The 24000-nt window shown below is 35.7% G+C and overlaps 2 protein-coding genes across 2 annotated transcripts in view; one reads left to right on the top strand and one right to left on the bottom strand.

Moving 5' to 3' along the window:
- The window catches only part of LOC135220111 (uncharacterized), a 34886-nt gene extending 25755 nt beyond the window's left edge, over positions 1-9131 (top strand). The window contains exons 5-7 of the mRNA XM_064257424.1: positions 1726-1878; positions 7910-8038; positions 8549-9131. Of these exons, the coding sequence (XP_064113494.1) occupies positions 1726-1878; positions 7910-8038; positions 8549-8602 (336 nt within the window). The 3' untranslated portion in view covers positions 8603-9131. The remainder of the gene's footprint in view (positions 1-1725; positions 1879-7909; positions 8039-8548) is intronic.
- Positions 9132-12380: 3249 nt separating this feature from the next.
- Positions 12381-24000, bottom strand: part of LOC135220110 (uncharacterized) — a 33986-nt gene continuing 22366 nt past the window's right edge. Inside the window, exons 7-11 of the mRNA XM_064257423.1 lie at positions 22115-22265; positions 20926-21122; positions 18303-18458; positions 16855-16983; positions 12381-12642 (exon numbers count right to left, since the gene is read on the bottom strand). Of these exons, the coding sequence (XP_064113493.1) occupies positions 12586-12642; positions 16855-16983; positions 18303-18458; positions 20926-21122; positions 22115-22265 (690 nt within the window). The 3' untranslated portion in view covers positions 12381-12585. The remainder of the gene's footprint in view (positions 12643-16854; positions 16984-18302; positions 18459-20925; positions 21123-22114; positions 22266-24000) is intronic.

Genomic DNA, 24000 nt, shown 5'->3' with positions numbered 1-24000 from the left:
TATCTGGAATGCATCGGTTTTCATTCCAGTGTGGAATAGCTTATTATTCCTAGTTGAAATGTCTCACAATAAAAAAGAGGGCATGAGGGTTCAGAGCAGCTTAAACTGAACACTCCAGGAAATTTTTTGTGACTGAGAAGAAAAAACTCAAAAAACTGAAAAACTATAACAAGCTAAAAATCAGGTATTGCACTTATTAATACCCCAAAGAGAGCTGAAAGGATATGATATATAACTGAAAAAGAAAGTTCAGAAACTCAAAATAATATAACAAGCTTGAAATCAGTTATTGCAGTTATCAAAACTCCCTAATGCAAACTGATTTTATAGGAAATTATTTATGACTGGAAAAAGAAACTTAAAAAACGCAAAAAAGTAGAACAAGCTTAAAATCTGTTAGTGCAATTATTTTAAGTAAGTGATACAAATAGTGAAAAAAAGAAAGAAGGTAACACTTAGGTAACAGACTTCTAAATCGTCTTATTTTTTGCGTTATTTTCTGGGAAAGCATCGAAATTACAGTCATTTTAGCCTTATTCCTTGATTATTGGGGGGGAAATGACGCCATTAGCGCTAAATTACTGATGCTATTTCTGACTCTTTGGCGATCGATGTTCGCGCTGGCTTACTAGACCTAATTAGGATTTGTTCTGTGAATAATAGTTAGTAATTAAGTAACAGATACCCCTCGAGTACTTTTGTTTCGCGTAATCAATTCCTTGAGACTCAAAGGAGACTCTAGTGAAGTCTAACTGGAAGGGTAATTAGCTTTATACGTGACTAATTAGTAATTATCTGGAGAATTTGCAAAAATTACAGGTAATGACCCAAAATGTAGGGTTAACTGAGTTAAAAACTCAAATAATACTTTGCTGAAAACTTACATAAAACAACAACTGTTTTACCTTACGTGAAAATATTAGACTATTTTGAAAGAGAGATCTTATAACACCTTCGTGGAAAAGACTTAATAATATGCTTGTTGAAGGATCTAAACGGGATTCCTTAAGTAAATAAAAGACTGAAAATTTATATATTATTCATTATGAAAGTAACAAAACTGTTTATTTATGCCAGTTCTGTGAATACAAAATTTAGTTTGATAGTAAGATTGTTACAAGTGCAAATACAAGAATTAGGTGCAATTGGGATCACGAATGTGTCTGAATAAAACGACTGAGAATATATATAAGTTTATTAAACATCAAGTAAATCATTCATCGAAATACGCAACGAAAATTATTTAAAGAGAGTAAGTCCCTGAGAGTTTTGTTTGAACTTGATTATTGCGTTAATTATCATTTATCATTCTTATTATACATAAAGCATTGCTTTTATCTACTTGCTTTTCCAAATCCAACAGGTCTCTTCATTGTTATTCATGATAACGATTTCAGGGTTTGAATTGCTGCTTATGAATGGGCAATATTTATATCTGTTGATTGAACATTTAGCACTTATTCCGTATTTTCTGATACTTATTTTCCTTGTTCGTATATGCCATATATGAACAAGAAGCAAATCTCATAGGCCATATATTATATGGCCTATGAGATTTGCTCCATATGCATATTTTGAATTTGAGAAAAGTAACGAAATAAATGGCCACTCTTGTTCAGGGTAAAATTCGGCAGCAAGCATTTGTTATATTCGAATGATATAATCATTCATCTCTTCAGAGTCTCCAAATACTACTGTAATTCAATTAGGAATCTTTTCTTAAAGGAAGGGGACGTGAAGATTCTTCCAGACCTCACGCTGGGGACGATGGCTGGAAGCATCGCCAGAGGATTTGAGCTAAAGTCACTTTCCAGCGACCGGATCTGCACCATTAACGCGATATACGACGGGTTTTGTCTCTGGGATCGATTTTATGAGGTGACGTTGATTCAGATTGGTTTTTAATAGTTTAATGTGACTTTTCGCTTACTCGGGGAGTAAGCCTACAAACTACTTTGTTGTTGTTGACGTTGTTCTTGTTGGAAAGGGAGGATAGGAAAGGTCTCTGGAAGAGCCTAAAAAGTTCTAAAAAAATGTTTCTTGTTGAGTTAAAGATACAGGAATTTTAGTATAGGGTATTTATGATTTATTTATTAGACTGAAAAGTTAAAAATAAATAATGTCCAAGTTCAACAGTACAGAAAAATTATTTCTAATAAGATACAGCATATTTATTTCAAGTTTCGTTGGTGAAACAAAGCTCTATTTGACCATAGATTTTATCACATTTTAATTTACGTTAAAAGTTAGGCATATAATGTTTAAAACTTATGCGTGAGGTGAAAATCTTGCACGTGTCCTGAGTAAGCTGGAGGTCTGGTCACGCTTTTTGTGTGTGTGTGTGTGTGTGTGTGTGTGTGTGAGTGTGTGTGGCCGTTTTAATGAACCAAAATGAATTGAAAATATTTTTTCATAACTGGAGAATATTTCTTGTGCCATTTGCCTCTAGAGTCGATGTTGTTATGTGGTTTATTTATAAAAAAAAAAAAATTCATAAGCAAAACAATTTTTTCAGACTTATGTGTTAAATGAAATTGAGTGTATTAGGAAATATCCTTTATGACGCACTAGGTATTACTATAGACACATATAGAAAGTTTTGCCGGTTTGAGAATAATGCTTCAAGAAAAATATTAAGAACCAGAGGGCAGGATGGATTCAGGACAGATACAATAAGAGAAATGACGAAAGTTCTATGAATGGATGAGATTGTGGTGAAGGGGAGATGGTTACGGCCTGGGCATGTCCTTCGCGTTACCCGGGGTAGATGAGTACTTAATAATATTAGATGTTTTTCTTGTAGACACCAGAAGAGCTGGAAGACCCCGACACAGTGGCGGATTTAAGGAGGGCCACACGTCCCCACCCCCGCCCCCTCACATGGAATGTATATGAATAATAAATAGAACGTTCTTTTCTCTTAATAAACCATTCTTAGTAACAGAAATTTGCTTAGTTAATGTCTATTTCAACAAAAACAACAACAACAGCTTCTACTACATAAATATAGTATATAATATATGTGTGTGTGTTTGTGTGCATACTTATTATATAAATATATATATATATATATATATATATATATATATATATATATATATATATATATATATATATTTATTTATCATAATCTTAAGTGGGCCCCCACCCTCTAGTGAAAGATTTTTAGATCCGCCACTGCCCAGACCCACTTGGCCGAACACTCTGAGACGGGAGGCTGGAGATTTGTGGAAGATAAGGCACAAAAAAGATCTTAGAGGGAGAAGTGCACTGAGGGCCTTTGCGTTGTTTGGCATTGAAGGCTAGTTCCTCGTTGGAAGACTGGGTTGCACGCTCGTCCACAGATTAGGTACCGAGAGTGCGTGCCCCGCTCTGCCAACGTGGAATCAGAGGAATTTATTTTTGGTGATTAGAAATACATTTCTCGATATAATGTGGTTCGGATTCATAATCTGTACGTCCCGTTGCTAACTAACCAATTGCCTAATAGCCACGTAAAAATATCTCACCCTTCGGGCCAGCCCTAGGAGAGCTGTTAACCAACTCAGTGGTCTGGTTAAACTAAGATATACTTAACTTTGGCGTTGAAGACGATGATGATAATTATGATGATGATAATAACGATGATATTGCTAGCAAAAAGATATTTTTAGTGCCACGTTGTAACTCGTATAACTTTGACCAATTCTATAGTCATTTTAAAATGAAAAAATCATAGTTGAAGAGGAACATACCTAGCCATTTAATTATCTTCTGGGAGACCGTCATGGCCGGCATGGAATGATGAGTTTCACTATGCAGTCATGTCTGGTAATTTGGTTTTATGGGGTAACAGCCGTTGCAATTTAACAATTACGGCTGCGAAGGAATTTTGGAGGTTTGGGGTTGATAAGTAGGTATACTGGAATGCGTTCCCATTCCGGATAATCGTCCTTCCAAAGATAAATGATGTAACTACAGTTACAAAGGGCGTACCGGATGTTATCAAGTAATAATAGGTATGAGATACTTAAATTTCCAAAATGTCCTCTTGAAATTAGGTATACCGATGCCATCTGAAGTGTTTCAATTACCGCAGAAAATCATTACTGTGGCTTCTATGGTAATGAAAGGTAATTGACAAGAACTATATATATATATATATATATATATATATATATATATATATATATATATATAGTATATAGCAATAACTATACACAAACACACACCCACATTATATATATATATATATATATATATATATATATATATATATATATATATATAATGTGGGTGTGTGTTTGTGTATAGTTATTGCCATATACCTGTATATATAGTTCTTGTCAATTGCCTTTCATTACCATAGCAGCCACAGTAATGATTTTCTGCGGTAATTGAAACACTTCAGATGGCATCGGTATACCTAACTTCAAGAGGACATTTTGGAAATTTAAGTATCTCATAACCTCTTATATATATATATATATATATATATATATATATATATATATATATATATATATTTGATATATATATATATCTATATATATATATATATAGATATATATATATATTATATATATATATATATATATACATATATATGTATACACATCGAGTGTTTGAAGATGTAAAGTTAGTGCAAATTTCATTAAACCTATTTTGTAAGGAAAATCTTTACAATTTCTAATTTTCTTACATATCCGCTTTTATTAAACTGTTAGAAGTTGACTGCTCAGTGTACTTGATTTTTCTATCCAATTTTATAGAATTTAACTAAATTTGATAATTCTGTCAGTCTTTCTTATGACATTTGAAGCAACTTGCTCTTTACCTGATTCCATTAAGTAAATATGACAAAATCTCTGGAGATCTGGGTGTCTTTGGCATACATTGTTTGGTAATATCACTAATTCTGAGTTACTGTGCTATTCTTGTTTTTATTAAGTAATAACGATGAATTTAATGGTAACTACTGATCTCATTTCATTACTATGGAATACCTGGTCCTACCCGGTAATCTTGATGCTTCGGGTTTCTTTATAATAGGTTAGTCTTTTAAGAGTTATCTTACTGAATTTTTTAGGTAGTTTGGTAAAATAGGTTGCGTTGTCATGCCTAAAGGAAGCCAACCGCTTTTAAGGTCCTTAAATATGTATTAATGGTAGATTTTTCTGCCCTTTTGTCAGCAATACTTGTTGCCTTTGCACCGGTCCACATTATAAATCATAATGAATTAGCTACAACAAAATTTTGACTTAGCACTGATGCTTGAGAATACTATAAAATCACTCTTTTATATATAGATAATAAACATTGACAAATAGGATACTGTAATACCAGTCTAGCAAAAAACCTTGATGTCATGAAATTACTGTAATTCATGCACTAAAAAATACAAATCAAATAACATGCAGTCGAAGCATGAGCTAGATTTTATGAAGCTCTATATGAAAAGGTAAAACTTTTTCCTAGATGGTGAAATGCTTCCCCGCATATCACATGCGAAACGGCACTTTTGAACGTCCAGGTATTTCAGATTTTTTAACTTTGTATCACGCTGCATTATCCAGGAAAGTTCGTTATGTCCTCGGCGTCAGGACTTGCCGTCTCGACCCAATCCTATATAAACCTCATTTTTCTTTTATTACTATATTAGCACACTGGTATCCTTTATTAAAAGCAATGGCTATTTCAGCAGCATTACGCTTGTAGAGATCCTTCTCTATTTTATCGAAAAATAGAGAAGAATCTCTACAAGCGTAACGCTGCTGAAGTAGCCATTACTTTTAATAAAGTATGCTTGAGAGAGGGCCTGCTTCCTAAGTACATACTGGTATTCATGATAATATTCATGAGCAAAAAATCATATCAAATGCGCCAAAATAAGGCCCCTGATTTTCAAAGATAAAACGCGGAGAAAACAATAACAAATACTGCGATACACCAGCAATTTACGCCAGTAACACTGTTAAGAAGACTGTTCCAAAGTTTTAAAGTGTAAGAAATAAAAGATCTCTGGCACTTGTAGTGTGACTTGTGGCTACTTAGGATGCAGAGTCCATGCAAAGCAAGTAACATGTTCCTGATATCCTGACTCCGAAGGGGCTAGTGGGATTTTCTTGTCGGCAGTGAACTCACGGAAGATGACTAAATAAGATATCCTCTACGATGGTCTAAACTATAGTTTACCGTTGTGCAGGGGAAAAGGAAACCAGTACTTTGAGGAGTCCTGACAGAATGAAGATCCAGAGGGGCTGTATTGCAAACAATGCCTAGTCTTTTGACAGCATTAATTAAATGTTGTATTGTATTTTCATAAATAGCTTGACCACTAAAGCTTAGAGTTCAAAGTAGCTCCAAGAATCGTTCAATACGCAGAATCAACAAGAAAAATGTTAATTGAACAAAGCCAATCAAGAAATTGTGAAAAGCGCCAGATCAAAAAATCAATGTCTTAGTTTTGTTGAAATTCAGTTTCACATCCCACTGGCTATAACATCGGGTGGCATTTCCGTATCACTGAACAGCCCAGAAGCAACTCCATCAAAAATTAAGAAACAGCATTTAACTGGAATAAGAGTAACATTGTCTGCATATTTTATTTTCTTATCTTTAATGTCAACAGCCATGTTTCTAGAAGAGGAAAAAAGAAGACTTGAAAAGTTTGGGAACACTGCTTTGTCAAGCACCGGACAAAACAGGTCTCTGTTCACAAAAATATCACCACTCTTTGTTACTGGTCACTTAGATTGTGAATGTGAGTCAGAACATTCCTATGAAAATTCATTTTAAAAGTGTGTATATCAGAGGCGTATACCTAACCAAATCAAAATGAGCAGTAGAAGGAACCCGAATAAGTTCTGTCTTATCTCCACTGCCAAGAGTTACTTTGTATGCAACTCGTTAGATCGAAAAGTGCCTAGTTGTTTCCCGTGGGCATAAGGGCATAATGACTGTAAAAACACAAGTGTCAAAAATGCAGTTAAATAAGTGCTTCAGATCAACTGTTTACGATACAGGAAATGTTAGAAAGGAATACAGTGATGGCGACTGGCCTGTAATTTTTATAATTAGACTACCGTAATCCTATACAACTCTTGTTTTGCTAAACAAGTTTACATGCAGGATGTTTTTCCGGATCTCTGCGGTTCAGTTCTCTCCAGGATCTGAAAACTAGTATTTTCATCATTATCCAATAATTTCCTTTCTTCAAGACTTGAAAAGGGGCATTTTCTTGATAGTTAAGTTCTCTGTCGAATAAAGGATATTGAAGGCTTTTTATTTGATATGCCAAGGTTAATTTTATGTACCTAATTAATGGCAATGAGTAGTAGAATTAAATTATAATTGGTGTCGTCTCTGATTTAACGCCTTTCATTTTAGATATTCTGTGTACTCATTAAAAGTCTATAACATTCCTGCTGTTTTTTTAAAGAAAGCATTCTCAGAGCTAAGCTTAATGGGTTGAGAAACACTCAGGAGACTTACATAAGATCCATCTGCATGAAGTGGTGAAAAATTCGTGATGAAATGGGGAGGCAAAATTGTGGCTTAATATTTCAATCAAACCTAACCAAGTGGAATTGTGGTTTTGCTCCAGTTGCTTTTCTTGTGTGTGCTTCGTCTTCAAGTTTAATCTTAAGTTAAGATTTGTGTTTATCTGCGTTTCCTCAGAATTTACTGCTTTAGCGTTACTTGTCCTGATTTTTTTGCATCCACAGAATTGCTGTTTATTTGATTAGAATAAGTAACAAAATTATCAAGTCTCGTTATTAATCAAATGTTTTAGAATAGCCTTGTGTGGTAAAATCCACTTATGAGAGTGCCCTTATCACGGTCTCTCTGCTAAAGCCATGTTTCTCTATGTCTTCTTCGTCTACCTCGTTGTATATTCATTCGCATATCTCTTGACCTTTCATAACAGATTGTCCCTGTGACATCACCACACGACATAGGAACCATCCTTGTAAATAACGGACATCTTTTGGTGACATTTCCGAGAGTCCTCGATGTCCCCAGAAGAGCCTTTGTCCTGGCTTGCATCATAAGTATGGTGAGTTTAACCTCAGAACAAGCGAGTGAAAAGTTAAATGAGTGGTAAGATCTTCATACGGACGTTTCGTGTCTAACAACTGAGATTAAGATTCAAGCTGTACTTCAGAATATTATAATTTCTGAGTGTTTGGGGCACGTAACTACCTAACCTCGGGTGGAGCTTCCAGTAATTTAGAATATCATAATTTCTGAGGTTTTTTGTGCAGAAAAATACTTAACATCGAGTGAAGCTTGCACTTCACTTTGTAAATGAAATAACTTCAAGGGAATTTTCAGTGCAGCTTATACTATTCACAAAATAAAATTCTAAATAGTAGTAAGATCAAGTCGATCAAAGGTAGTATTTTTCATCAATTGACTAGACAATATTGTCGAAAACACTCAAATGTTTTAATAGATTAACGTCTTAATATTTGTTATCTAGCCGGATGTTCTCATGAGTGAACCCAGATGCACGACAAAACTGACTATAATGAACTGATGTTAACCCTTTTATCCTATTTTTCAGAAGTACCAGTTGGAGAGAAAAGGCAAGACGGGGCCTTGTAAGTCATCAGACTGAGTTACCCAGATCCGTCCATTTCTGTAAAAGAAAGCCATATGCCTTAATACACCAAAGAGTTTGAAGCTGAAGGACAGTTTAATCAACTCTTGGAAAGCGAACAAATGCCAAAATGTTAAAATGTTGTTGTCGTTTTGATTCTAAATTGCAGAATATGTGTGTGATGCTTTCATTTTATATGTATCAGAGAGTGAGCTTTATATTTATACGCTGAAAATCACTGAAGAAAACATTGGAACTATCGCTTCTGTGTTACTGACTTGAAGGTATTCATAAACATTTTCCGAGTGCCGTGTGGATTCAAGAAATGCACGAGACTTCTGTTCATCATCATTTCATCGCCATAACTTGCAATTTGTGCTTCTGTGATCTTTCATAACTGCTACCAGTAAGATACAAGAAGTCCTTAAAGCAAAAATTTTTGTGTATTTCATTGTCGTGAAAACAAGCAAATGTATTGCGACATTGGTATTAGTCATTATTGTTGTATTCCGTTGTTAAAGTCTTCAATAGATTTTCACTGCTGTCATTTGTTGTTTTCATTCACTTATCTTATTCCGTAATTCATTTTTGTTGAAAGATACCATCTTTGGACTGAATTCCTTTAGTTCAAGCCTTTGTTGAATGATGTCTGCTTATTTTCTATTTATTTTTATTTGACGTTGCCTCTCTAGTAAATCTACAATACCACAATATTTTACCAGTTGTGCAGTATGAATTCTGCAGGACTTGAGGATGCCCAGTTGTTTCTGAACTGATCCTTTACATTTATAGTATTTCTCTCTCAGGGTTTTTAAAGTCCGAAGCGTTGATATTTCCTTTTTAATAATGAGACTTCAGATACACTACCGTCAGCTCCATATCCTTATAGTTTACAGTGACAACTAACAAGCAATTCTAATATTACAAAAGAAATATTGACTGACAAAAGTCCTCCAAATTTGTTGGTGGAGTAAGGGTTCTTACTGAAGTGTTATGAAACACAAGAAAATTGTTGTTCCCAAGAGCTTCTGCAGAGGTCCTAGAGCACCAGTGGACTAAGTAGCGTAGGATTTGTGAGATGTTTTCTTGTTATCCTGGATTCCTGTCCCTCCAGTCGCTCCTATGCTAACATCAGACTCTGGATAATCACGAGTATTTGAGGTCTGGTAGACTTTAAACTATGATGGTTTTGTCTCATCGCTTACTTCCCGAAATATAGAGCACTGAATTTTCTAGGATACAGGACTACCGGCATTACATAGATCGAACACTATTACATACTGATACTGCTGTGTACTCAGAATTTCCAAATATCAAGGGACAATTTATCCCTTGCTAAAGCACAGGCCTCGTAGTGTTTGAACAAACTAGCTTGGAGAACTACATACCTAGAAGCTTCTTATTTTTATGATGACTTGAAACTTGCAGGATTTAGACCCTGATTATTCTGGGTACTGGAGGTCAGTGCCTTGTCATACAATTGGAGTTCAGTTTGACAATTTGTTCCTTGTGGCCACCTAGGACTTCAGCACTAATGGAAAGATTTCCTGCTTCTTTTAACTTCAAAAATAGCATTGTTGCTCTAATATTACATTGGTAGTCTTGAAGTTCTTTTCAAAGCAAAATCCTGAGAACCACAATTGTAAGGATTTTTGATCTTGTTTAGAATTTGTTTTTACTCGTGGGGCTTATATTATTGTTGGCGAATTTCAGAGTTTTCATGCAAACCAAATCTTTCTGACTTGTAGTCTTATCTAGCAATATATGATTCTAGAATGTGAAGTCTTTACTATCTGTTAAGTGTTTGGCAGACAAACTTTGAGAAGCATCCGCCATAGTAACTGAAGTTTACTATATCTGTTGGTGAAGCAGTCTTCTGTCTGTCCACAGTTCTATCTTCAGCAATTGATTTCCCGATATAAGACAAATGTCTACAGTGGTAAGTGTATATTAAAGAAGGCCATTTTATATAATTCTTGTATATCCTTCAATGCATATGATATTTACTCTTCCAGCGAAATACCCTGATGTTGAACTGGAAACTCAAAGAAATCTGATAGATCTCAGGGAAGGCTCCAGAAGCCTTCACTGCTGTGTAGGTGAACTCTGATCCAGCTACCAAGATGGATATGCAGTTTAACTCATAGACGACACAGATTTTGGGGATACTTTACCTCCTTCTTCATAGAGAGTGGTCTGATAATGAGGTTTTCTGAGCATATAAGTATCCAAGTAAGATGGTAAGGTATCACAGATTTTATGTTACAAACGGAACTGTACCTAACTATACCTTCATCAGCGGCATTACGAATTTGTATCCAGATTTTATTGTAGGATAATCATATCTTAATGTCTTGAGTAATATTGAACGATAAACGTCCATAAGGTTACCCCTAAATGTCTGATTGGGAACCTGAAGCAAAGATACAGTTTTTCATCGCTTACCACAAAGATATATCTCTTAGGACTTCCGATTTTGATATATGCTCTCCATCTTCAAAAAAATCGGAAAATCATTTGGCGAAACAATTCAACGACAAGGCAACTCTAGTAGCACAACAACTTTTTGGTAGCATATTATCCAATATAAAATTGTTGTTCAATCGTGGGTACAAAGACCAGCCATATTGAACTTTTTATTTATCTATTTTTTTATCTTGTTTATTTATTTATTTATTTATTTATTTATTTATTTATTTATTTATTTATTTATTTATTTATTTTTATTTATTTATTTATTTATTTAATTGTTTATTTATTTATTTATATTTATGTATTTATTTATTTATTTATTTATTTATTTATTTAATCGCAGATTGATTTATTTCATTTATTTCTGAGTTGGAAAACTTTACGGCATTCTTTGTTATTCGAAAAAAAAATCTGATTGAATAGGTTAGAGAAACAGCTCTTTTCATGATCGTCACCCTCTCATCCTGATAAACATTTATGTAAAAAATCCGATTTGGAAGCATTTTCATTATGATTATATAATGTAGTATCAGGCGAATAATGAAAATCAAACTATAAACAAGTATCAAATAAGTACAAGACAGACTGAAGTTGAAATTTAGTTATGTACTCATGATATAGAGGAGCCATAGCATAGACGAGAAAACATCTACGCTGATGAAACAGACGAAAATCTGATAGAGAAATTATATCTCAGTTACCCATGATTTATGAAATGAATGAACGGCTCCATTGTCAGATAGTGTGTATACATCCTAAGGGAAGAGTATATGACTCTTTTGACCTGCGGACAGCAATGGTGAAAGAAGCAGCGTGCATTGCGATTTTCTACTTAGAATCATTTTTAGTTTCAGTAATGGTGGAATAAGGACCACCGATAAACAAAGACAAAAGGACCTTTACTTCCTCGTTCATTTGTCCTGCCACAGGCATTAGGTCTTCAGAAAATGACCAATTGTCAGCTTTCGAAAATATACACTTTTGAACAGAGAGATACCAAACAGCAAGTGGCAAATAACAGAGCACTGAATAGCCAGTATATATCGTAAGGTACGGAAACCAGATACTATCAGAATTAACAAACCTATATAGATAAAATAAGATAATTTTACGATAATAAAAGTCAACCGAAAGGAACTCGAGAAAAAGAAAGACCAAGCTATCTAATAACATCAAGACCAAAATAAGACCAACCAAGTTCTTTTACTAAAGACAGCCCACTGCTGAAAATTCCCCAACCTGTTGTTCACGTGAGTGTTCAAATCTTGTGAGATTTCTTAATGAATCCAGAATTATTATTCGTTTGATCTGACCTGGTAACCCAAACTATCAACCTTGAACACCAAAGAATTTTACCAATTGCGATAGGCTTTTCATCCGGTTAAAATACGACCAGTTTTACCAAGATTTCTCACAAAAGGGTAAAAGAAATAAACCACGATATCTACTTTTTTAATGACTTAAAGAACTTAACCAACCTCCAGTCGTCCTCTTAACCTTCGCCATTGTCAGCATTCAGCCCGGTCCGTTTAATCCCCAGCGATGGGGGCGTACGACCCTGACGCTACTTCTTCTATCTGGAATTGCTGGGGAAAGAAGGACTAGGGTTAGTTCCCAATTTTTATAAGGAACATCAAACTATAACAGTTTCTATTATATGATATATCCAGTAGGATAGGAGCAGTTATGCAGTTACTAAGGTATAAACTTAGGGAGAAATCTTGTGGAATTAGCTAAGGAAGAAGGGGAAAGAATGAATCTGAGTTTTTAGGAAATAATCAGCAGTGATAACGTTCTCTCTAATATTGCTGAAATAAGGCAATGAACAAATAAGACATAAACATTAATTTCGAGAGCTAATAATTATTATCAAAACATTTGTGTCTTTCCTTTTTTGTTTTTGGTGGGTGGGGGGAACGATAAGGAGTTAGAAAAAAGATTTTAATAAATACTGTTATTCAGTGTCAGACTCATTATATGTTGAATACTCTATAGTCATAAGATATAAGTGAAGAAACTGCAACTTTCTGAGTTATTATTGTAGCATTTCACACCTTATGTCCCACTTTTCCAACCTTTTAGTGCCACTTTGAAAAATCTTATATTAATATCAAATTACGATCAAAAACGTTTCTCTGTTCTTCTCCTTTGAATCTACTTATATCTAAGTTTTCGATGACAGACCATGATTCTCTTCCTTACGCACCCTACATTCCGTCTGGCAAGAATGAACCTTTTGTAATAAAAAGTTCTGATCACTTACGGAATGACCCAATTAACAACGGCTATGAAACACTGGACAACTATAGCTATTACCCTTCGGGAGTATTTCTTCTCTGCAAAAACCTGCGACCTAATTTAAACTATTTGCTGTTTGTAAAGGTGGCCACGGCTTCTGAAACTTCACACCCGATACTTCCCATTCCAGTATGATAACCTCCAGATATATAAATAAGCTCCTGATCTTGAGATCCAATTTGGGATTTTCGTTACCTGTTTAAGATGCTCTTCTAGAACCTCCTGATCTCCAGTTGTCTTCTCCTATAATAGAACGTATATACTGGAGTTTTCAACGACCTCTTCCTCTTTCTTAATCATTCTTGGAGAGTGAGCTTTGTTGTCAAATTGTACTGAGAATTATATCTCGCCGAATGGAGTATGATTCCAGGATTTTGACCCAAGAGCTAAGGTCACTTTTCGGAATAAGCATAGCTTTGTGTAGATGACCGGTTTCCTTGCAAACCAAGATCTGGGAGATTGCAATATAATGACAATCGTCGTCTTTGGGATTTCAGTCACCCTCTTTTTAAAGCTGTAACCATTTTTTTTAAAGTAAATGCCTTTTCTCTTCAGTAACATAATTGCAACTTGTTTGAATTAGAAGCTATCATAAGAAAAGTCAGTGATATTTAAAAAAACTATTACAAATGATTATCACCTTAGAATGACTGAAATCCATTATTTATAGGAGAGAATCGAAAACCTTGACTCTCCAGGGTATGCAGACTGTCGAGTTGGTTAAGCTGTTAAAGGTATATCTTGTTTATTGGTAAAAATTCTGAGCCTTTCCAAGACGAATGCAGTTATTTGTAAATATTCATATTTGTAATACTAGCTGAGTATCGTATCAGCCCTGATGAAGCACTTTTGGTCTAGTAATTAATAAGGTGGTAAAGGTATCTATAATATCGCAGCCAATGCCATTCATTATAGAGGACTGGGTTGTCTGTTGTTGTGACGTACTTTGTTAGTTTTAGCGCAATAAAGTGTTACTGCCTTATACCTCTGCTGATAAGTGGTTTGCTGAGCGTATCAAGAGAGAAGGAAAACCGTAGGACAGCAAAAAGCACTTGAGAGTCTTAGCTGATCTGAAATTTATGGGATTTGTCATCCAAGCCGTAGTTGTGAAGTAAATTTCACCACAATTATGCTTTTGTGGTAGAAATAAAGTTGACTTCAGAGTTCAGAGACGAAAAAAAACTGTAAATTCTGGCTTCACTCATTTTCTATCATCTCATCCAAGGAGATGAATTTGTCATAGAGCAGTTTAGAAAACCTGAGAAGAAAATAGATATATTACTCCTTCCCCCCATTTTTTGAGAGAAGCCCTCTATAGACACCTGTATTGCGAGGAAGATCTTAACCTGAAAACATTCCTGAAGCCATCGAAAGTAATAAAATAAAATGGCTATGCAAGTTTAATTATAAATAACCAATACAGTTACGTGAATCGCTAATCAAACACTATATACCACTGTCGGGACTTTTTTCTTGAGAAAGCCGTTGTTAAAAGAAAAAAAGGTGAAATCTTGAAACACACACAGTGACTTAGGAAATTGGAAAAGTGTTGCCTTAAATTTACTGATGCGATATAGGAACTGGCATTAATGAGAATTGCTTATGAGAGACACTGCCCAAATCCACATAGACACACAGTCACAAACACTCACACACACATATATATATATATATATATAGTTAACTGAAACTAAGTTGTCATAGTGGTAGTAAACGACACTACCAAAACATTGCTACCTTAGGAATGGCTAATGACTAGAGAGAATCTAACGCAGTATGTGCCACGGCAAAGGGCCATAGCTGAGGGGTGATAACCCGCCTGTGTATGAATGCCCCATAAAGGACGGATGATAACCATGTAGTCTTTTCAGTCCACCTACTAAGGACTGCTATTGCTACTGCAGCCAGTGCTTTGGAGCATAGCTATGCTATACCTCAAGGGAAAGAAGCATCAAGCAAGCTGGAGAAGATGTCCCCTGAATGGCATATGAGCCTCTTGTCCTGTGGCCACTACTAATCACAGTTGTCACTCTTGTGGGACCTACGAAAAGAAAGCAACATTGTCCCTGCCTCTCTGCGTGGTGTGAAAATAACCTAATGGCTAGTAGCTTGAGAGATACTGCCCCATTCACGGTACTGATACTTCAGGAAAGCCGGAGAAGGAATGAAATGTCTGGAGGTTATGGTAGTCCTTGAATGTGATACAGAAGAGAAAACTATGTACAAGCTGATTTATCTGAGGAGCGAAAGCTCGACGTTTTGGATCTTAATGAGATAATAAAAGGACAGTGTATGCAGGGACTGAAAGGAAGAACGATGTGTTTGTGCCTAGGGTAGCTGGAAGGTGTTCAACTAGAGATACTAGTGTTAGGAAGATTGTGGTTATGGGTGGAAACAGTAGAAGTGTAGTGTTTTAAGGACTGAGGGTGGAATTGTCAAATTTATACTACTTTCTACACATGAGCCAAGTATGGAATAGAAAATGCAGTCAAGATAGGTGAAAGTACAAAAGAGATGGAAAAAGATGACAATATTAGTAGCAATGGAGAGTTCTTTGAGGAAATGAGAAATGAGAACGTTTTGTAGATATGTGTTAGGAAAGAGGCCTGATTTTTGGCAATACATGGTTTGCCAAAGAAAAATGTTTATAAGAGGAAGGTGGAGAATTAAGATTGCTATATATAATGCCCTTGGACATAGTATATAGCAGACCAAGTCAGAGGAAAATGGGCTGAAGGTAAATCCGATCATTATTATATTGAAGAAAAAGTAAGTACCGATAAATTAGATGAAAATATGGTGTCAATGCAATTGAGACGAGTGAGCTGGACAAGAGGCAAGTGGGAAAAGCAATTGTGGAGGAAATAGAAGAACCAGGGCTGGAGTTAAAGACACTGAGGGGGATGGATTAGTTGAGGATTCCGCTAAGGATGGGATCATAGGTGTCGTAGAAATGTTTTTGAGGATACAGTAGGAATGATGGGATGAGGAAATAAAAGGTTCAGTAATGGAAACATGGAGGTTATCTGAGGTGCAGTTGCATGGCAGAAGAGATCACATTCAGCATTACAGAAAAAGTAGGTAAAAAGAAAACTCAAGTAACAAGAATAAAAGGAGGAAAGTGAATAACAACTTCAAGGATAGTAAAACCAAATGGATCTCGAGATAAAAGATACAATTACAGAAATGTTATCTGAGGTGATTGTAGTCCTGGTTGAAAAGGGCATTTTGAAGATTTGTTAAATATGGAGAATAGAGCAGATAGAGCTGGATGATACAGGAGTGCAAAAGCACTATCATTAGCACCACTGGTATTCACCGCTACCTTTTAATGCAGTTACCCTAAAATAGAATAAAAAAAATCAAGCATCGCTTAGTTCTTTTGCTTTAAGACAATGAGACGGGCACGGGAACAGAAATTTGTTCATGGATTTCGCTGAAATGAAGTCAAACCAAGCCTGTTAGAGAGAGCAGGCTTAAATGAGTCGAAAGTCACTCACTATGATGATGGAACACGCCAAGAGCAAAGCTCGGCCTGGGATGTCAAGCGATGTGGGGAAAGTGACGAAGAGCTTGCTGTCTTTGAATGCAATGCCCCCGAGGTCATTCGGCGATGACGCTGGTACGACCTGAAAAAAAAAGGAAAGCTTTAAACTTTTCTGGTTCCCGGTACGCACAGTTTATAAAGGTGTTATTGGAGGGACATACAAGACCTCACAATTGTTTGTAAGAGGAAAGGTGCAGAGACATAAGGCTGGTAAACCTTGTTGTGAGAGTGATCCTTGATTCGAAAAGGATGGATAATGCATTCTGTAGCCATCCTCTTGTGAAAGAAAGGATAAATGAGTATAATTAGGTCTACAACTGTACCTGTTTATCTGTCTATCTTTACACACAAATACAGGCACATCCACACACACATATACTCTATATATATATATATATAATATCTATATATATATATATATATATATATATATATATATATATATATATATATATATATATATATATATATACATGTATATAATTTCATGCAGTCATCTATGATATAATCTAATTCAAATATGAAAGATGTTATTACCATATTCCGGCATTTGTACACCAAATACCAAAAACTGGTTTGAAGAACTGTTTCACAGTAACTTTAACATGACATGTGGTAACCTGATGAATTTACAAAATTATTCCTTATGTTTTCATTCTCTTTCACGAATGGTTTCTATGAGTTATCTTTCTTTGCAACGTGGACAAATAAAGAATCTGGAACCATTCGGCAATTCCTTTCAACCTGGCTGAAGGGAAGATTTTGATGGATTACCTTTTTGAGTGTGATCAGCCTTAGTTTCGGAACCAGATGAGGAGATCTGAGATCTGTGTTCACAGAACTGAGACACCGTTCAAAAATGATATGGATAAAGAGGATGGCGCTGACAAAACATGGAAAACTTAATGAAGAGTGAAATAAAATGAAATTCAAAATTTATAAAATAAAGATATAAATGAAATAAAATATTAAAGGGAATTTCGGGTCAGTCCCTCGCAATCAATCACATACGGCCAATTTTATGAAGCTATACTAAATGCTCTCGTCTATAAAGGGATACTCATTGTATATAACCAAACGCACTGCGCTGTAGTACAAAACAATCACTCTACATTTTCATCTCAATGATAACACCAATTTACTTCCATTTACCATTATCAGAGATAGAATTTCTAGGCATGCTCTTTTGTTCCTCGCAGTTCATCACTTATGACTTATTTTATGAACATGTATCTAGGGTTTCCATCTCCAACTGGACAGCACATTGTTTATACACAAAGCTTCTGTGCTGCAAATGGCATTGATTCTGTCCTTTGTATTTCAGTACTCTGATTAATTTTCATCCATTTAACTTCAATGCTTAATCCAAAATCCGAGTCAGTTTCTTTTTGTAAACAGTACCTGGTATGACCTGTCATCGCAAGGGCAGCAGTTCATTTCGAGCAGTTTGATATTGCAAATATCTTCACCCGCTGTAGATTTGAGATGGAAATCACTGTCGATGTCACCAGCCATGTCACCTAGCTTCATGTCTGGTCCCAGCTTGACCTCGCCTTCCTGTAAAAAAAAAAAAGGAAATTAGTCTCTCTTTTATTGATGTAGACGTTTTTGTTTCAAACTTCAAGAGAAAACTATGCAGAATTTAATAAGTGTTTTGATACCCATAATTCTATGAATTTAATAAAGTAAAACTCAGAAGATTGCTGTTTTCAATACAGACTTATTTCTACTCAATGAGTATCACGTTAGATTTTCTTTACTTTTGATACCATTAAAATAGTTGTTACATATGGGGAAATTTCTATTTTAACTTAGAAACAGGGAACATAGAACAAATGGGCAAAACAGGTTATAAGTGATGACCATTATTTAGATTTAGCAACTTGGAAAGGAGGGAGAGTCAAGTCCCAAGAAGAATGTGTGGTATATGTAATGAAAAGGGGAAGGCGAAGGGAGCTCGACAGAGATACTACGGCCATATAATAAGAAGAGAGGAGTTGGAACCAATCAAGAGAACTACGAACGTGCCAGTGATGGGGAGGAGGAGTGAGAGGCATCAGATGGATGGATGTGGTGAGGACGTTTATGGGTGAGCTGGGACTAGGGGAAGAACATGCAAAGAATAGACCTAGTAGGAGATAGCTGACTCAAGCGGCCGACCCTGCTATACAGCGGACTAATAAGGTCAAAAGAAGAAGATATAGATTTAGCAGCTTCATTAAACGCGCTGATTTTGAAAGAGAGGATATTTATTCAGTTGATAGACCTAAGATCTTCATCCAGGCAAAACTGTTTTGTTCATTTCTATTTCATTTGCACTTCCACATCCATCCATGATGCTTTGATTGAAAATATGATATTCCCAAACTGCATCTGACTGCTTTCTACTCAAGTTTATCCAAGGGCTATTCAACACATATAACCGTAAACTCGATACAGGGGGAGTGACATCAGCACAAATCACGTGGTACACTGTAGGAAATACTAAATGATGATTGCAACGCCCTTTTGTATATTAGCTGCACCCACTTTTTAGCCTTTTACTCTTACCTACAGCTCCACATTCTCCAGTCTTGCTGTTCATCGCCTCTAACTATTGCTTCTTTGTGTAACTGAGGGTATCCCCATAGCTCCACCTTTAGATTTTTGTACTCCATCTCCTTTTATATCTTGGATGCCTTTAATCTTGCTCTAAGCTCTGAGTTGGAGCAAGTGCCCCAGTGCTTGCCTTGGCGGCCTCAATTTCATCATATTAATCTAACTTTTCAAGACAACCCCACTCAGGCTATCTTAAGGACTTATCTTAGAATCTATAATATATTATACAACACTACCCGTACACAGGAATTCTAATGCAAATTTGTTCCTACGCCGGACTTCTTAAGGACTTGCAATAGAATACTGAGGAATATTAAAATCTACCATGAGGAATATTAAAACATAGAAATTTTACCTTGAGGAATTAATTAAAATCTAATGCAAATTTATTCCTACGCCGGACTTCTTAAGGACTTGCAATAGAATACTGAGGAATATTAAAATCTAATGTAAATTTATTCCTACGCCGGACTTCTTAAGGACTTGCAATAGAATACTGAGGAATATTAAAATCTAATGTAAATTTATTCCTACGCCGGACTTCTTAAGGACTTGCAATAGAATACTGAGGAATATTAAAATCTAATGTAAATTTATTCCTACGCCGGACTTCTTAAGGACTTGCAAGAATACTGAGGAAATATTCTAATGATTTATTCCTAGGACTTCTTTAATTACTGCATGAATACTGAGTAAATTATTAAATCTAATGTAAATTTATTCCTACGCCGGACTTCTTAAGGACTTGATATAGAATACTGAAGAATATTAAAATCTAATGCAAACTTGTTCCTACGCAGGACTTTTTAAGGTCTTGCAATAGAATACTGAAGAATATTAAAATCTAATGGAAATTTACTCCTTCACAGGATTTCTGAAGGACCTAATATAGGATATTGAAGAATAATATCTAATGCAAATTTGTTCCTACGCAGGACTTCTTAAGGACTTGCAATAGAATACTGAAGAATATTAAAATCTAATGCAAATTTGTTCCTACGTAGGACTTCTTAAGGACTTGCAATAGAATATTGAAGAATATTAAAATCTAATGCAAATTTGTTCCTACGTAGGACTTCTTAAGGACTTGCAATAGAATATTGAAGAACATTGAAATCTAATGCAAAGTTACTCCTACAAAGGACTTCTTAAGGACTTGCAATAGGATATTAAAGAATATTAAAATCTAATGCAAATTTGTTCCTACATAGGACTTCTTAAGGACTTGCAATAGGATATTAAAGCATATTAAAATCTAATGCAAATTTGTTCCTACGTAGGACTTCTTAAGGACTTGCAATAGAATATTGAAGAATATTAAAATCTAATGCAAATTTATTCCTACGCAGGACTTCATAAGGGCCTACGATAGGATATTAAAACCTAATACAAAACTAACCCTACGCAGGACTTCGTGAGGACTTACGATAGAAGGAATCCGGCTGAAGATGGACCAGTTCTCGCACACGTGGATGTCGAAGGAGGGGATAAAGGAGTGCGTCACCACTCCGAAGGACAGCTTCTGCCCGTCGCGTCTCCGGCTTCCCAGAACGGGCGCGTCTTTCGGCGCCATCACGATGAAGAGGATGCCTTTCGTGCCGTCACGGATGATGTATTCATCGCCTGAAAGAAGTCTGGGTAAATTCTTTGTGTTTCTTAAAATGGCGTCACGGCAACAAATGACAGGGTGCTATATATACTGATTAGTTTAGACAAAGCTGTGACTGATATAGGATAATTAATGGTTTTTAAGACAAAATCTTGCTTGGGATATATATAAATAAGTCTGCGTTCATACTATCCACAGGCACGCGTGCCAACGTACACACGCACACAGTAGCATGCGAACAAACACACACACACACACACACATGCATAACAGTTACAGAGATTAATTATTTGCGTGACACATTGTGGCAAGAAAGGAAAAAAATTAACTGGAAAATGAAAGATTTTGAGATTTTTTTCTTTGGTGAAAATTGAAGTCAGTTTGGAGTAAAAACTATATCAGTAGGAAATATATGCATGCGTGTATATTTTTCTGTACACACATGACTGGATTTGACTTTAAATAATAGCTAACAACATTTTACAAAATGATAACTTGAAACTTGCATTTTGCTTCTGTAAAGTGCCTGTTAAAAATACTTTGTTATGTCTAACTGATAAATCAATGTCGATCAGAGTTTTATATGAAAAAATTCACGTAATAAATTCGTAAGATCTAATCCATAAGAAACAAATGTTTTGACATTACCAACTCTAGTAAACAATTTCATTGTTGCAAAAATAAACCTCAGCCATCAAACCACACCAGGGAACAAAGGATAAATTCCAGAGATTTTATATAAAGGCCAATCCAGATATTGATCAAGTCCTGGACATTAAGGTTGTGCTCGTCTTAGACAACGACCACTACCCAGTTATTTTTGGTAACGATGTAACGCCTTGTACACCGATTCGATGATCCAACCCCGCACCGCCCTCCTCACCATAATCACCAAGATTATGATCAGCGCCTTAGGGAATTTCCCAGGGATATCCCTAGGGATATCCCTAGAAACCTCCCTAGGTGTCTCCCTAGGGATCTCCCTTTCCGGGGGGTCGATAATTACCGTGATTCGTTCTTCCAGCTATTCTGGGGCTGATGGTCGCCACGGGCAGGTCTGCCAGGAGGTTGAGGCCATGGTATACCCATCGGTCCTCCAGGGTGGCGAAGAAGGGAGCCTCCTCTTTCCCCTCGACGGACGGGAGGTTCTGGTTGCCCTGCGGAGTAATGGCAGAGGGATTTGAGGAAGGGAAATGACGGGGGAAGATTGTGGTGGTGATGATGATGATGATTGCAAAAATGAATCGTCGCTGTAAGAAATTCTAATGGGTCTCGTTATTACAGCGATAATGAATGGAAAATGCGAGGCAGCAGATGTAGGAGACATGACGGCTGAAATTAATGCTTTAATGGAAGAGATTCTTCCGGATTATGGTTTTTTTTCGGCAATTTTGCTATTATTGTAATTATGATGACCGGAACAATGGAGGCTGTAAGGATGGAAATTCAGGACTGACGACAGCTGAAATGAGTGATGTGATACATTACACTGGGGCGCCAATCTTACAGGTGTTTTGTTGGTTTTATTTGTGGAGACTGTCACAGTAATGGTATTCTTGTAAGGATAGTTTGATTTGTGGTTAGTTCATAATAACTTGACGACACTACAAAAAAAAGGTCATTGACGAGCAATCACCTCTATAGAGGAAGGAACTACCGGCACTTATTAAGAAATCTATATTCTTATACTTCAGAGACACATATCACTTGAATAAAATTGAATATTAAGCTGTAATAAGAGACTGTGATTGTCATTAAGACATATAGTTGGTTTTATTATTATTATTATTATTATTATTATTATTATTATTATTATTATTATTATTATTATTATTATTATTATTATTCAGAAGATGAACCCTATTCATGTGGAGCAAGCCCACTGGAGCCATTGACTTCAAATTCAAGCTTCCAAAGAATATGGTGTTCATTAGGAATTAAGAGAAGTTTCCAGAACAGATGGAATAAGACCAGCTAGTCAAGAAAAGATCTGCTTCTTTTTATCTCTTATTCCAGTGGGTTAACACGTATTAATTATAACAATCATTTATTTTTAGTCTCAGTTGAACACGCAGGACTTGGACAATACTATAACGGGGTAAGACCCATAAAATACAGTTTCCTTAATATATAAACTCCAGTGAATAACACTGAAATTTACATTAATTATGATTAGGGACAAGAGGACAGCGGCAGTGGTTCACATTGTACCTTGAAAAAAAATAAATAGCTGAAAATGAGGAGCGTCAGAGTTTAGAGTACCTAATATGAATCACGGGACAGCAAATATAAACAATAATTATTGACTGGTGACAACATCAAATTCAATCTATCCTAGGGCAGAAACTTGTCATGCAATCAAATCATCTAAACGTAGATGAATTAAATGTGATAATTAGTTTTTGAACGATAAGTGCTTTTGTGTAAGATCTCGATAACTTCTTTGTTGTTGTCGTTGGAGATTAAGCTGACCTTATGTCAGCAAGGGCTCTTGCTCATAGAGCAGCCCGCAGAAACTCTTTATAAAATATATCTCGTTACCTCTAAAACGATGTTTTATAAGAGTAATGTTCTAGGTCTTCAGTTTCATTTTGTCGAACTTTGATATACTATAATAAGATTATTACGGAAGATGCGTATTAAACGCATGACATTTTAAAAAATAAAATAATGATGTTCAGATATTTAACATCGTTTATTATCCTATCACATAATGTCTCCCTTAAAGAATTCGCTTCAAAAAAAACTTGAAGCTTTCTATTTCGCTTTCAAGCAGCGGTTGAAACTGAGGGACTGCTTTCAATCTTACAAGCATAGAAAGATAAATATACTCTGCTGCTTATTATGCAAGCATACCGGGAAGGTATGCTTGCAGATGAAGGCTCTTGCTAT

This window comes from Macrobrachium nipponense, chromosome 1 (genome assembly GCF_015104395.2).
Source record: "Macrobrachium nipponense isolate FS-2020 chromosome 1, ASM1510439v2, whole genome shotgun sequence".
NCBI classification, from domain to species: Eukaryota; Metazoa; Arthropoda; class Malacostraca; order Decapoda; family Palaemonidae; genus Macrobrachium; species Macrobrachium nipponense.
This window is presented reverse-complemented; position numbering and strand designations above follow the sequence as displayed.